The sequence below is a fragment of the Mauremys reevesii genome, linkage group 2, assembly GCF_016161935.1.
Source record: "Mauremys reevesii isolate NIE-2019 linkage group 2, ASM1616193v1, whole genome shotgun sequence".
Taxonomy (NCBI): Eukaryota; Metazoa; Chordata; order Testudines; family Geoemydidae; genus Mauremys; species Mauremys reevesii.
In genome coordinates this window covers 93,607,878-93,624,723 of record NC_052624.1, presented here as the reverse complement: position 1 = coordinate 93,624,723, position 16,846 = coordinate 93,607,878, and the positions used below count along the sequence as shown (strand labels likewise).

At 39.4% G+C, this 16,846-nt stretch overlaps 1 protein-coding gene across 1 annotated transcript; it reads left to right on the top strand.

Annotated features, from left to right (window-relative positions):
• The first annotated feature begins 301 nt into the window (after positions 1-301).
• INHBA (inhibin subunit beta A) lies at positions 302-13,167 on the top strand. The gene is made up of 2 exons (XM_039525527.1): positions 302-967; positions 11,815-13,167. Exons 1-2 carry the CDS (start codon positions 580-582, stop codon positions 12,699-12,701), a joined length of 1,275 nt encoding a protein of 424 aa, XP_039381461.1. The 5' UTR covers positions 302-579; the 3' UTR covers positions 12,702-13,167.
• The last annotated feature ends 3,679 nt before the right edge of the window (positions 13,168-16,846 follow it).

The following is a 16,846-nucleotide window of genomic DNA, read 5'->3' as shown; positions in this document are numbered from 1 at the left end:
TGTAATGTTGTTGAAGAAATAGAAAAAGATGGGGAATTATAGTATGGAAACTCAAACAGAAAAATTAAGAGAGAGAAAGAGTAAAGTGAAAAGAAGTGAAAGAGATTTTTTAAAAAAGCAAAGGGGGTTGGGGGAGGGCAGAAAACATGAGTGGTGATATTTGAAGAGAGGTGTGGGTTAGGGAGCAATGAGCATAAGGAAGGCAGCTTGGCTGTTCCTCCCCCTTTCCTAATCATAGCCCTTACTCACAGACAAAACTCCCTCCCTCTCTCATTCACTCACTCACTTTAGGCCAATCCGTCCTCTTTCTCTCTCTGTGTGTCTCTCTCCTACTCTGAGACAGAGTCAGAACTCTTCTCCCTGACAGCCACAAACATCTACAGCACTTACTGCATTCAGAGAGGGAACCTGCAAACAAAACTTCACAGAAAACTTTCTATTCTTGTTCCAGAGAATTTGCTGAAGAGGCGAGGGGAAAAAAACAAACATACAAACAAACAACAAAAAAAACCTGTGTGTGAAGAGAGAGGAAAAGCAGGGCCTTTTAAAAAGGGAATCACAACAACTTTTGCTGCCAGGATGCCTTTGCTTTTGAAGAGAGGATTTTTGTTGGTGCTTTGCTGGATTATAGTGAGGAGTTCTCCAACCCCAGGATCTGAGGGGCACAGTTCAGTCACTGACTGCCCATCGTGTGCCCTTGCCACACTCTCAAAGGATGTGCCAAGCTCACAGCCTGAGATGGTGGAAGCAGTAAAGAAGCACATACTGAACATGTTGCACTTGAGGGACAGACCTAACATCACCCAGCCGGTGCCCAAGGCAGCACTTTTAAACGCCATAAAAAAACTCCACGTAGGAAAGGTGAGAGAAGATGGCTATGTGGAAATAGAGAATGACATTGGAAGAAAAGCAGAAATGAATGAACTTGTAGAGCAAACTTCAGAAATCATCACATTTGCAGAATCAGGTGAGTGCTAGAAAAAACTACTGTAAAATATATCTTTCTATGCCAGAACTGCCATTAACTTGTTTCTTCTCCCCAACAATAATATTTTCTGTAAGATTATAGGGTGAAGGGAGGGGGGGTTAAGAGAAAAGGACTGTAAAAGAATTTGACTCTACCTGATTTAGTCTTGGCTACAGCTTACTTGCTTACACTTGCTAAACTCACGCAGCCCAACAGTAAGGAACCTATCAAACCAATCTTGAGCAGAAAGTCAGGCTGCAAAGGAATCTTCCAAACTGCTTGTGAAACCAGAGCAGCTGAAGTACTGGATGCTGGGTCTGATGGTGAAAGGGAAAGAGCTGCAACCTCTCAGAAAGTTTCTGATGAAAGAAAGGGATCTAAATACTATTTTTTAAAATAAATCTTCCTTGTTTAAAAAAAAATCCAGTAGGTATTATACCACATGGAGCATATTTAACAATACAAGCGAGAAGGCATTTTTGTTGTTTAATTAGCACAGCATCCTAGGCAATACATTGTTTCAGCGACTGTCAGATAAACTTCAATAGAACCAGGACAAATACTTGTAGATGATCCAATTTGTAATGCTGACTTTTTCATGCTGGAAAAAAAAAGGAAAGAATCTGTTCCTAAGTGCTCCCTGCCAAAGAATGCAACCTTGACAGTGTTCACTTTGAACTATTCTGCTCTCTTTAATTGGTAAGAATAAAATGTTCAGGGTATAGAATTTACTAACTAGTTGCTCAAAACCTCATCATGTGCCTATAGAAAGCCGCTGTAACGTTCTCCCCTAAATGAGTAGACCCAGAACTCAGTACAATAGAATATATGTATATGCATATACATAAGATCGTCTACATCTTGCTATAGCTGTATCACCAATCTGGAAAGGTATGAAATTGCTAATAGCAACTCTTTTTATGATGCTGTCTAGCCAAAGAATTTTTTCTTGTTGCCAAGACAGTTTTAAAAGAATGTCACTGTTTTGTTTGGTACAGCATATGGTAGGCAAAGTATGCACAGGAACTCCAAGCATTTTTGTTTAAAAGTTTGCTGCGGCAGTATAAACAATTAAGACAACACTCAGAATTTCCAGCCCTGAAAACCTGTTGACTCAGATGTTCTGTTTGCAGGCAAGCCATGCACAGAAGTGTGCATGCTTTTAAGAGCAGACATTCCTGCCGGCTGTATGGTTTCCAACTGTACAAGAAGCTCTTGCCTTTGGCGTTCTTGTCAATGCAGCCGTTATCAGTTCTTTCCCTGGGAAGAGTTGTGCTTTTCTTCCCTTGTGTGCTCGCCATTTCAAACATTGGATAGAAGATCTCAGTGCAAGTGAACACTTGAAGCAGCTGTGATTTTCTACCTGTTTAAGGAATGGACTTATGGAAGCAAAGAAATCGCTAGGCTAATGAGCAGATGCCCCACCTGGTTTTCAGCACCTTTCTCAAAGCAGAGTGGAACACATATGGAATGAATAGTGGTTTCTGTTCATCCAGCGAGTCCCAATTATTTGTAAACTCGTTATTGTCTTTCCTGAGCCCTGATGCAAAGGGATTCTGAGTTTGATATATGCCTATTAAACACAACAGCCTTAAATTGCAACTCCTAATCCAATTGGCTCAGAGTCACATGACCAAAAATAATTGTGCCATTGCCCACAGACTGGCCAATAGTCCAGCTGCCAATCTCTCTGTTAATAACTACTGAACGCTCACACAACACCAATTTGATTTACGTTCACATAACGATCAATATTAACAACAAAATTAATTTAACAAGATTTGTGGTATCTAGTTCTTTAGCAGAATTCAGGGTGCAGAATTTTATTCTCTTGCCTTTTTGGTTGCATTGATGCACTCCACCTTCTTGGAGGGATGTTCTAAGAGATGTTTGGGGCCTTTTTTCCATATCAACTGGACATTTGGTTGGAAGGAGATTAAGGGAATTTTTTTTAAAAAAGTGTTGAATAAAGTAGATATGTACAAGAGTCTAGGTTTATAATGGAAAAAATTGACTTCCAGTAGGGTCATTACTGCTAGTCAGTTCTTTAACCTGCTGAACAAATAATTTTCCTCTATAAATTCAAGATCTATTAATAATACTTTACAGTTGAATAATACTTTCCATCCATGGAGCTCACAGTGCTATACAAACACTAATGATTTAATTCAGCTTGACATCAGATCGCTGACACATACTCACTGGTAAAGATGGAGGTTAAATCCTAAAGCAGTATTATTTTCCCTATTGTGCACATGTGGAAACTGAGGCAAAGAGAACTCAAGCAACTTCTCTTAGGTTATAAAAGAAGTGTGTGGAAGAGCCAGGAACAGAACACAGATCCATGGGCAATCCCCAATGCCTATAACAATTAATAAGAAAACAGTTGATAAAGAGTCTACACTATTGAGGTATGAGACTAAATATACTCTTCTTTCAGTTTGGTTAATATTCTTGCTACTCTTACTAGAATCTTCCATCATCTAAAAAGGAAGCAGTAGAGAATCAATGAAAATTAATGGAAGCTTGACACGAGTTACATCAGCTAAATGCTGGTGAAAATAGGAGTAAGAATTTAAATTTATGTTTGTGTGGGTATGACCACACATAATCCTATCATATTTCACCCTCTCAGGAATTGTGGTTATTCTATACTCACAGGCATAAAAAAAGATATTTCACTTTTCATTGTGAAATCGTCTCGATCTATTGCACACAAATATACACCAAAAATGAAGTGTGCACACACTACTCTGTGCATCTATTCTGTTTTTCAAAATCTATATTCAGGCTGATGTTTTATAAAACACAGAGACTAAAATGAAAAATAGGAGAGGATATAGATAAATGGGTAGGGGCGAGAGGGGGGTGTCGGGACTAGAGTAAATGTATTGAACTCTTCTAAAGCACAGGTGTCCTTGTGATATATCCTTGAGATCAGCAGAAGTCTTGGCAGGTATTTTTCACTGCTGCAATTCCAGGCACATCTTTGTAAAACTAATGACCAAGAGTATTGGGCAAAAGTTTACAAAAGAACTCTTCTGTACCCTGGCATTCTAACAAATAAAACATGAAAATGATTTTCTACTTACATATCCAGCTAAGATTACTAACTGAGATTAGTTCTGCTGCGAGCATCCTTTTGCCAAAACTCTGTGGTTTACTTCAAGGTCTTAAAAGTTGTGTTAGAGAAAAGGGGAGAGGGGCAGACATATATGTTCTCGACAAGCATAGCCACAAGTTTCCATTGCTTAGATAGCCAATGCTTATAAAATGTGGTTGGCTACTAACCCCTTTATTTTTTTAAAATAGATAGCTTATTAGCCAGTCAACTACTAAGCCTTGGGGCAGTGCCAAGTGCATATACTGATCCTGGCAACTAAATCAGCACTGAACAGGACTACTAACATCAGTCACTGGGTAAGAGAGGGGAGTTATAAGCATTGAAATCCCAAAGCTTGTCATTAGAGATATCAAGAATAAATGAGAATTGTGATAGCTATTCACATCAGTTTTACCTTTTTGCGTCATTTCATGTCAAATTTAGACGTGAATTGACTTGACAGTAAAGACTCAGACATCTCTTTTCTGAGACAGATAGTCAGCCCTGGCATTAACCGCAAGGTGTTTGGTGCGGATGAGGGGGGCGGGGGAAAGGAGGATGGGTCATTTATCCTTCTTAAATTGTTTAATCAATTGCCTTTTTAAAAGATGCTTATTTAAGTGCACATCATTCTGTGCGCAGTAAAGCACTCAATGGCCACAAGAGGGCACACTCTTCCAAAGCCTTTTCAATTCATGCAAGTTAACCTTCCTGCAAGCTGCTATTTTACCTAATTAGATCCTGAATCCCAAAGATCTTTGTGCTTATCTGTAGCCTCTGAGTGGAGATCTTGTTTCTTCCATCTAGTTTAAAAGGCAGAAATTCACTGGAGTGGAAGACTACCGGAAAAATAATGCAATGTAAGGAAACAGGCAAAGGAAGGGAAAAGATAAATCTGATCAATTGTTGGATGCTTACATTCTGGAAATCTAGAGATCAGAAATGATTTTTTTTTTAAACAGACACTGAGAAATGTGACCGTGAATCATCAGCTGAGCTGATTTTATCACATTTTTTCTAATGCAGTCTCCTTGGCTTTTAGAAAACAAATCTCTTTCCCCTTGGTTTTTTGTTGTTGTTTTTTTTTTCTCTTCTCCACTTTGACATACTTTATCAAAGATTCCAAGTCTAACAAATGAAAGCAAATTACTTCCAAGAGAGGAAAACCCCTCTTAATTAAATGTGTTCTACTGAAACAAAATGAGAAGCTTCTCTAGGGGTTGGTTTGGTTGTGAACAGTTTAAGAAAGTGCAGGTGAATCAGAGAAGGAGATAACTAGTCTAGAAAACGTATCTGCAAGAACATTACTGTGCGTGAAGACATGTATGCACTTGTATCTGCAAATACATTTGCTTGTATATATGCATAAGTGTGCCTATGTATTTTTATGTACATATATGTGCCAGGGCATGCAAGCCTGGACATGGGTATGCATGAATTTGTGTGTGTAGTGTTTCTGTGTAAATGGGCTTGGGTGCCTGGATAAATGTATGTGCATGCATGTCCACATGCATGCCTATGTATAAATGGATGCATATCAGTGTCCAGGTGTATATAAACTGGCCTGTCTGCGTAAACATGTGCATAGATCTGTGATCAGGTGTCCTTTAATGTGGATATGTGTATTTGTAAGTGTGAAGACAATATTGTTTGTGGCAACAGAGCTTTAACAATGTAATTTAAGGTCAAATGCTAGTTCATTTGAAGTCAGTGGAAACGTTGCTATTCATCTCAATAAGCTCAGGATTTGGCTCTTACTGCACAAAAGTGCAATATTTTTATGGAAAGAGTGACAGCTTAGAATTCAAATCTGCAGTATTATTAACATCACATAAATTGTTCTTTTGTCTTCTGCAATACAATGAACCATTTTAACTTAACATTGCAAAAACCTTTCTGGTGAAAGCACCCCTACAACTCCCTTGAAAACACACATACATACACACACACAAAACCTCATGAGGGAAGATTTTTAGCTCTAGTGAAGGAACTCTATGTTGTAAGTGCAGAATGTCTCCTTTTTGGATAATAAGTAACATGTTAATTTCTGATAGAATAAAATATGAGTCAATAGTTAGTAGAGCTGAATTTACTCAACTTTCAGATGAGACGACCTTGCCTGTATCTTTTCTGTTGGCCATTTCATGAACATTTATGGGAATGGGTTTTTGTTCGCATGAACTTTTGGGGAATGGCTGTTCTTCCTGCAAATACCTGTATTCGCCTGTAGAGAAGAGTATGTGAACATGAATCTAAGGTATTTGCTATTTGCATCAGAATTGCTCTTCCCTTGTTTAAAGAGTTACAGTTATCCAGTCCAGGAGCAGATACACAATCCTGCGACTTAGGTGGCCAGTCACACGTGAAGAATAATGAATAATTGGAGAGAATCATTGTGAGTGATCCATAGACTGAAATACATCCACATAAATTGCCACTGAATAATCATGAATAATGAAAAAAATGTAATAATCAGTCTGCTTAGGGATGATTGCCAGACAGATAACAGGGCTAAATTCACTGGATAAACTGTGACCAATTCCTCTAGCTCTAGTGGTCACTCATTAGTAAACCTTTCAACCTCTCAACCACACTCTTCTCTTCATTCCCTCCAGAAGAACCTTTCTACTAACCTATTTCTTTTTCTCTGTCTCCTGGGGAACGAAAATGAGGAGTAAAGAGAAGGATGCTTTAGAATGTAATTACAGATTGGCACACTGTACAAATCTCCCTCCCTCCCCCCCCCACCCAATCTAATCATAGGCAGTAGTAAAGTTAGCAACTTAAAAAAAAAAAAGCTTACTTTGTAGGGAAAAATAGTTCACTTACAGTATAACATAAAAATGACTCAAAATGAAATAGCAATGAAGAATGGAAATTTAAAGTCACAGAGCTCTCTTACAGAGTGAACATTTTTCCATGGCCAATTTAAATACCGTGTATTAAGAGTAAGCTCCACTGTAATGGTAGGAAGTATAATTGCTTCCATGGGTGGTAGTTGGATCTGGGGGGGAAGAGGACAAAGACTTAACCATTTAATAACATTTGGTTAAGGAAAAACCTGCTTTAAATGTATTATTTTATTCAAAAAGATCTTCTAAGTTGCACAATTTAGGCCCTACCTGTGTAGGTGCACATAGCTCAAACTCACAGGGCCCTATCCTGAGGCACAGTGTAAATCTGAAGTCAGAAGGCCGGAATTGCAAACTAAGGGACTCAACTTGGCAGAAGTGAGGAAAGGAATCATGAGCCTCAGAGTGCACTTTAACTCCAGCGGTCCTGTGGTTTCTATTGAGAGACCTAAGAGGGAGTAGTAAATGCAGCCTCATGCAGGGATTTGCTGCGGGGGGCCACAAAGTGCCTGGACCCACTGGCAAAGCCCTTGTTTGTCTGTGACATGCCTGCTTTCCTTCTGCATTCTCCTGGGGGACACCAAGCACACAAAAGCCAATTCTGAAGAATGAAGAGGTTTCAAAGTCCCTCACCTCCCAGCTCTGGCATAGGTTTTTCTAGTGAATTGCCACCTTCCCTGTCCCCTCGCCCCCATTCCATGCAGTCGAAAAAAATAAATTCTTCCATATTAGGTCATTATACAGAGACATAAGCAGCCTTATGATTGCCTTTCCAGCTGGGTACATGAAAGATTTAAATGCATCCTTCCTTCCCATCACATGTTCAGGCTCCTATCCTTAAAGGTGTACAAGCAATATTGAAGGGCAATAGATGATAGCGCAAACTCATTAAAATATCAAATAGTGTTGCTCTATTTCCCTCCCACTGAATAATTCCTTCCTTATAAAAACTTTTACCACATAACATAAATTATTTTTTTATTGTTCACTTTTCTCCATACAGCTATTGCCAATGTATTTAGTTTTGCTAGAAGATTCCTGTTTGCTCTTTAGAATCAGGACCTTCTTTGTGGCAGAGACCAGCCACAGCTGGGAAGTAGAGAGGTGGAATCAGATACAAACATCCCCAATGTTTTGTTAAGTGAATGGTGAGAGGCATTCAGATCTGGGGTTCTGGAATAAGCACATCTCTCCCTTCTCTAGCACTTTCCCCTGTGATAACACAATCCAATATTTTGTCAGTATAGCTCAGAAGCACTGAAGAGATGAAGTGGTCAGCAATGTTGGATTGTGGGACTTTCCACATGAATCAGGCAGGAGGAGCAGGGTGATTAGAAATGGAAAAAGTCCCTTGAAAATCAGCCACAGCAGGTCTAACTCAGCTTTTACTCAGGCAAAACTTCCACTGACTACAATGAGAGTTTACCTGAAAAAGGGACTTTGTACAAACCAAGGGTACATCTATACTACCTGCCGGATCGGTGGGTAGTAATCGATCTATCGTCTAGACACGATAAATCAATCCGCGAATCGACGCCAGTACTCCACCTCAGCAGGAGGAGTAAGCAGCGTCGACGGGGGAGCCGTGGCAGTCGACTCGCTGCCATGAGGACGGCCAGGTAAGTCGAACTAAAATACTTCGACTTCAGCTACGCAAATAGCGTAGCTGAAGTTGCGTATCTTAGATCGATCCCCCCACACCCCAGTTTAGACCAGCCCCAAATGAGGACTTCAGTATTTGTACTGTTAGTTCTTTCTCAGAAGCTGATTACAAAAGATCATCGTTAGCTGATTTGGGGTGAATTCAAGAGAGTTTTGATTTTTTCCCCACCACTATGTTAATTTTCCCTCCAGCTTTGTTCCATACTGGCCTCCTGAAAACAGACCTAAAAAAGGTTTCTTTTTAACATTATAGAATTTTCTGCTAAATAATGTGGGTGTAAGGACTGCATAGAATTTTTTTTCCATACAGATGCATTAGAACAGTTTGACTTTTTTGCATCTCCCTCTTTCCTTGGAATTTAAATCCATAGTTCTTTATGAAAACATGTCGAATAATGTTGGTGATGCTGTTATGGCATTAGACTTTATCTTATGTTACTTTGCAGCAGCCGTTCAGAAGTGAGGTAAGGCAAAAGCACTGAAAGCCTATTCAAATACTTCATGCTGTATTAGTCCATATTTTTTATTACTACTAGGGATTAATTCAACTTTCAGAAACATGGGGACTTATGAATAACTAATTTTAAAAGATCCAGAGATGTTGTGTCTTTCATGCAACATCTGTCCAAACTGAGTAACTAAATTGTTACACAGACTACTTATCAGCCTACATATAAGGTAACTGTGGCTATTTACTGATGGAAGTATGTCACTTTATGATTATCATCAGCTCCCATTATAATGCTAAGAACAGAAATGTGAAATATTGCACCTTGACACCTAACAGTATTAAGTAACGCTTTAATAAGTACTCGCTTTATAAAGCCCCTTTCTCATTATACATTAGAACCAAAAGCCTCAATTTGAATTCCCTTGAATTTAGAGGTGTTTCATATCTAGATCCAGATGCAAATCCAAACCTGCAGCATAATTACACTACTCTCAATGTTTTGCTCAGAAGTTCAGGCGCGTAACAAAGGGGGAACGCGTATCATACGTCTTGAGAGATAGACCATGATAAGCCACAAAATTCAATTCCTGATCCAGAACTCTTGCATGTTTGGGGGTGCTCTGATTTAGGTTTTGGTTTGGCCCAATACAGAGACATGGGCAAGCTATAAAGTTGGGGTCCAGATCTGAACTTTTCCAAATTTCTGGCATATATGGAGTTTTGGTTAATGCCCGTCTGTATCCTTCTGCACTTGTAAAGCAGACAGCTTTGCCATAGTTTGTCTATTGCCAGAAAAGAAACATGAGCAGCAGCCATGCAATAGCAAAAAAGGCGAAGTCATCTCCTTTTCATCACTATCAAGTGCTGGTCATTCTCAGAAAACCTCACATCTCAAAGCTTTGTCAGCTTGGATTGGCATGGTCTTTTCCCAAAACTTCTTACTAATTTTAAGTGAGAAAAGACACACCTCTGAAAGCAATACATTTACCCCACAGTCCTGTTTAATTCCATGAGAACCACATTTAACCCCCTTTGGAGACAGGTATCAGCAAAGTCGATGGGAAACAATCCATCTGTCCCAAGGACCGTTCAAGTCCACAATTTCATACTCTCACTGGGAAGGAAAACAAAAACAAAACGTGTGCCCTCTGGCTACTCTAATTTAGAAATTACTGTCTCTTTGACCTGGGAATTCCACCTGGAGTAGCTGAATATATCTGTATCAGGACTTCACAGAAAAAAGAAAGCAACAGGTAGCTTAGAAGGCAGTGTGGGATGCTCACAGGGTTTTAGGAGCCAGGAAATCTTGAGTTCTCACACAGGGTTTCCTCTGTGGCCTTAGGTAAGTCACTTAAACACTGTGTCTCAGATTCCCAATCTGTGAAATGGGGATATCTCTGAGGGGTGTTGTGAGAACTAATTAATGATTGTTTGTGGAATTCATTCATGAAGAAGAGCCAGGATCAACAGCCTTGCTGATGCAATAGTACTTTTCAAGTGACCTTTTTGATGCTTTGGTCCTATCATTTCAGTCTTGATCAGTGATTGCCCTTGATATCCTGACTCCACACCTTGCTCCACAAGTGTGATGCAGTTTGAAGAATCTGTCCCTATCCATTTTAAAGTTTTACATCTATAAATTCCAAACATCTTCTGCCTGCCCATTCTGCCCCAGAAAGAAAACATGTAGCCCCTTATCCCCCGGGTGCTGGTCTCCTCTTTCGCTAAAAAAAAATCCAGCTTTCCTACAAATCATAATGCCATAGTCGTAGACACAAACCACCTCTGTTTCTTTTTTTTCTAAACTAGCCAATTGATTCTCTCTTAACTTCTTCATGCTTTAGTGATCAAACCATAAAACAGCCCTCATCGTTCACTTTAACTTCTGCCAGGGATATGAGGTCTGTATCAAAGAAATTCCCTCTCCCCAGCATAATCATCATCACTGGCATCCCAGCAAGTTTATATAGTTATGCCAGAGACCCTTCTTCAGAAGGTTCTTTAACTCATTTCTTGGTGGATTTGCCATTACTATAATAACAATGGGCACACTGTGTTAAATTAAGAACAGAACCTATAGCTAGTAGTCCATAGAATTAAGTGTCTGGCTGCAGAACACTAAGCCATTCCTGAAATGTATAGATCTGTGAATCTCTCAATGCTAAGAGTGATATTTAAGTATTGCTAGGTTTCTGAAACTATTGGCATATACTTCCTTGGTGTAAGAACTTAATGAAGAATGATGATGATTTATAGGGGCCAGATCCTGCTTCCTTTGGCAAATCCCCCATTGACTTCTGTGGACACGGATCTAGACCCACAATTTTTATCACTAGACACAGATTTGTATGTGTATTATATATTTTTATGGGCTTTTTTTTAAAAAACAACAACAGTGATTACTTCCCCTGTCAGTTAATAGCAATCACAAGAGAAAGCCGAGCAAAATTAACCCCTACACACCAAGTAATGCCCATTTGCCATTAAATGCACTGAATGAATTCACATATATGATTAATGCTCCCATAACAAAATTTTATATGAGAAAAAAATAGGAAAACAAATACTTCAGTAAATAGAGAATTTCCACTGCAGGAAAAGGTAACATCAAAGAGATGTGGGAGACAGAGGGGGTTAGCAAGGCACAGTAGGGAACACTCCGAATATTAAATAGAAACATAGGGAATTTTATTCGTCTGGTGACAATACAATCTTATCAAAGGAATGAAAAATACATACTAACCAGTTCTTCCCATCTGTTTTTATTTATCAACTTCAGGCACCGCTAAGAAAATGCTGCACTTTGAGATTTCCAAGGAAGGCAGTGACCTATCAGTAGTGGCACAAGCTGAAGTGTGGCTCTTCCTGAAAGTCTCCAAGGCCAACCGAAGCAGAACAAAAGTGACCATCCGACTGTACCAACAGCAGAGACAGCCCAAAGGCAACTCTGAAGGGGCAGAAGAAACGGAGGACGGAGGGCTGAAGGGTGATAAAAGTGAGACTCTCATCTCTGAAAAGGTGGTGGACACCCGTAAAAGTACCTGGCACCTCTTTCCTGTCTCCAGTAGTGTGCAATACCTGTTGGACCAGGGCAAGAGCTCCCTTGATGTGCGGATTGCCTGTGACCAATGCCAGGAGACTGGAGCCAGCCTGGTGCTGCTGGGCAAGAAGAAGAAAAAAGAAGATGATGGGGAAGGGAAGGAGAAGGAAGTTGGAGAATCCACAGTAGACGAGGAGAAAGAGCAGTCACACAGACCTTTCCTAATGATGCTTGCTCGGCATTCAGACGACCGCCTGCACAGACGACGGAGACGGGGCCTGGAGTGTGATGGCAAGGTCAACATCTGCTGCAAGAAGCAGTTCTTCGTCAGCTTCAAGGACATTGGATGGAGTGACTGGATCATTGCTCCCACAGGCTACCATGCCAACTACTGTGAAGGTGAGTGCCCCAGCCACATAGCAGGCACATCTGGTTCATCATTATCCTTCCACTCCACGGTCATCAACCATTACCGCATGAGGGGCCACAGCCCCTTCTCCAACCTCAAGTCATGTTGTGTGCCCACCAAGCTACGGCCAATGTCCATGCTATACTATGACGATGGACAGAACATCATCAAGAAGGACATTCAGAATATGATTGTGGAGGAGTGTGGCTGCTCATAGACACACACCCACCCCAAGGGCCTGTTGTCTGTGTGGAGAATCGAAAAGAAGCTGCAGTAGAGGAAAGACCCAACTATGGTTTAATCTTTCCAAATGAAACAATTAAAAAAAAAAAGACAACACATGGAGTTCAAAAAGACTAAAGACAGACAAAGGAAGAAAAAGAGCGCATAAACAAACAGGGCTTCAATGAGAAAATTTTTGAATAGCAGTGTGGGGAGGGGGATTCCCCTTCCTTTCAATATGTTCCATATTTTATTATATAGTATGTTAAACATTATTTGTTACAAGGGGAATTGTGTTCCCTCTCCTAGTTACCCATCAGTTCAAGCCCTGGTAGCAGCTTGCCTAACCTGCAGCAATTTGGACTCTGAGTCCAAAACGGCATTGAAATTCTTAGAAAAGCCATGTGTATGAACACTACATTCACTGGCACTTTCCCCTCTCCCCTCCCCCCTCCCCCCAATTTACCAAGGACATAATGAGAGTGTATGTACCATATGTGTGTGTGTGTTTGTATGTGTGTGTGTGTATATATATGCCTGTGTGTGCATGTGTGTGTTTACATGAACACACACACACACACACACAAATACACACATACATACTCGCACACACACACAAATACCCGCATACATACACTTACTTATGTTGGTAAAGGAACAATATTGCGCAGGTGTTCACACCTTCATCTTCTGCACTACATTTGCAAAAAAAACCCACAAAAAAAACAAAAAAACAACAAAAAAGAAGAAAAAAATGAAAAAGAATGAAAGAAAGAATACAAAGTTACATTTCGTTAAGGTGCTTACAACATTAGAACTATGCAACCTAGTTGGTTTGAAACTGTTTACCTGAGAGAGAAAGGAAAAAAAAAAGAAAGACTTTATTTAATGGAAGTAACTTTTTTTTTGTTTCAATGAGAGATACTTGAAAGGAACATGTTTGTCCAGTTACTGGAGCCGAACATTTCTATATTTTGTAAAAAAAAAAAATTTTAATCGTTTACTATTTGCACTACAATGGTGTTTGACCTGTCTAATCTTTATTTAACAAGTATATTCGAGGGAGGTTGATTGGGAGTAGGAGGGGTTGAGAGCTGCACTTATTGTGGGCTATACAAGAACTGCTACAGCACACAAAATAGTTATTTATATTATAATAATAATTATTATTATTTTGTACCTTAAAAAGAATAGACACATACACCAAAGACATTTATGTGAGCCTCTAAACAGTCTGTTTGTGGTTGGTACCGGTCATAAGTAACAAGTCAGGGTTTAGATTAAGGGGACAATGGGGTTGATTACATTCAGGCTGAAATATTGCCCAAAACATAACATTGCGATCTGGATTTAGCTGTGGATTTCAAACCCCTAGAAAGTCCTGGGGTGCTTGGGTCCAAGATTCTATTTCAGGCCCATCTGTGGTATAATGGTTACTCCTTTCACATTCATGACACTAAGACTTTTTCCTGATGTACAGCAGCTGTACATTGTAGGAAAACAACTTCATACAAGGGGGATATATATATATACTATATATACACATGGTATAAGCACTTCAGGCTTCACCCTAATGTTCTTAAAGCAATGAATGGTTGTGTGCAAAGCACAGTGTATTAAAAGATTATTTTTTTAATGAGTAGAAAGGAACACATTTAAAACAATCCCTTGTAACAAGAAATCTAAAGCTCCAGAGTACCACTTAGCAAGATCTGATGTCATACTGCATGCAGCTTTGGGCCCTCCCCACCATCACCCTTGTAGAACACAGAGCAAAATGAAAGCTATGGTATTATTTCTATTTCAAATCCAGTCTTTAACTGGCTGTCTCAACCACCGCTCTCCAGTCTGGCGACTCTTGATGAGTTTGCACACTATAAGACCTAATTTTCAGTGTCAACACCTAACCTGAAGGGTCCAACCCATAGGGCATAGGTAGATAGGTTTTTAAAATTCTATCACTGTCATATTTAAAAGAATGCTGAAGTAAAAACATTTGTTGTTGGGTAGGGGAAAAGGTTAGAGGGAATGGGAGAAACCTTAAGGCCTTGTCTACACTGAGTTTGGAAACCATGAGGCCTGATGCTGCAAGTTCTTACCCGTGTGAGTAAAGGTTTGCAGGACCAAGCCCCCATGTTAGCAACATCCTAGTGAGCTGTGCTTTAAAAAACACTTGTTGCTAGAAAAGCATGAATATGGTTCCCCATCTTGGCGATAGCACGGTTTGTAAAAAAACAGTTTTATAGCACAATTAAGCCCTGTCGCCATTGGCCAGGGATACAGTGTGTTAGCACCTTTATGGCAAGAACCGTGTTTAAGCAGTGTAATCAGGGCCTTCATTTTTGTCAGCCAAAACTCTGTGTGTGTGTGTGTGTGTGTGTGTACCCATGTTTGTATGAATCGATTGAGATTTTAAAAAAAGGAAAAAAAAATTCCGCTGTTGAATAAATATCAACGTATGTGCTTATAGCTAAGTTTTCTATCTAATTTATTCCATAGTATTTAGATTGCATAGTACAGCTAATGGGTTATACAGTTATGTACTTTTTATACAATGCATTTTTTTACAGACTTATTTGCAGTTTGCAAAAAAAAAAAAAAAACTTTGTAAAAATTGTAATAATTAGGTAAACACTAAATTTGTCACTAAAGTATTCTATAAGATATCAAGGCTTTCTGATTTTAATTTTTCACAGGAGTTTGTTTTTTTCTTTAAGGGGTTACTAATTGCCAATGGAAAAAAAGAATACATAAATAATTTCTCTTTACAAATTAAACAAACCAAGTGCCTGATCTTGCATCCATTGAAGTGAGTAGCAAAATTACTATGGATTTCAATAGGAGGCAACTCAGATTCTGGAACACTGGAGGCCTGATCCAAAGTTTATTGAAGTTAGTGAAAAGATTCCCATTGACTTCAATGGGCTTCAGATCAGGCTCCAAAATTGTATATGTAGTCCTCGTGGAAACCTTGCTCATGTCAGTAGTCCCATTGACTTCTCAGACTGGGGCTTAGCTTTGGTCTATTGCAAACAGTGTGTGGGGAGAGAAACTGTATTTGCATGAATGATGCCACATCCAACATTAATTAGCTCCCACTTACATGAGACTATAGAATGGTTTTGTGAACCAGTTTACAGCATGGTTAATCTCTATGTACACTGGTAAAGGGAGCCATGTTAGCAACTTCATGCTAGCAAGAGCTATTTTTAAGTTTGGTTAGATAGCAACTGCTGGCATGAACTCCAATCCTTCTGCCATTAAAGACAATGGCAAAACTCCCATAGACTTCAATTGGAGTAGGATTGGGCTCATGATTTTCCTGGCCAGAGCAGACAGAGTCTAATTTAAAAAAAAAATAATGTAGTATAGCTCAGAAAGCCAACTCCCTCCACAAGTTTATATGTGGTGAAAGGGGACTGGTTCTGGAAAACATGAAACTAGCATGAGAAAATTCTCAAGTGAGGAAAGAAAAGAGAATTTTAGATGTGGTGGGAGGGTTACATGATATACATATTGCAAAGAGTGGGAGGTTTTCAAGTCAATAAGTAACTATTCCCAAGCCCTGCTCAGTAGCATATGTACACCCTGTTTCCAAATTTTAAAAGGTTCTCTCCCTTCAATCTCTAGACTCAGTCATGGGGTTTTGATTTGTGGTCAGAGTTATTTAAAGAAGAGGGAAATGAAAACCTATATGATAAAATAAAATCAGAAATTGGGATGTTAATCAAGACTGACTGATCAACCCTCTCCCCCTGTAATAATCTGGTTTAATTAAATCTACAGGTCCTCAAAATAGCATTATAAATTGCTACCACATTTGACAAGTTCTTTGAGGGGATGTGATCTTGAAAACAAACTCTCTTTTTAGGTAGCAGCATAGAAAAAGGAAAGGCTTTTAAATGCTAACGTATTCCCCTCCATATAAGCCACTCCTTGTGAAATTGAAAATTAAAAATACGTTTCTTCAGTCTCTCTCCAGCCCTCGTGCTGTAAAATTTCTCAGACCTTCCAAAATGCTGCCTCCTCCGGTGATAAAAAAAAAATCTACAAATGTTAGATATTAATAGTACATACAACTTGGAGAGCCTGTTTTAAGTACAACATTGAGAGGACGAATGTATTTATCTGTGATTGTAT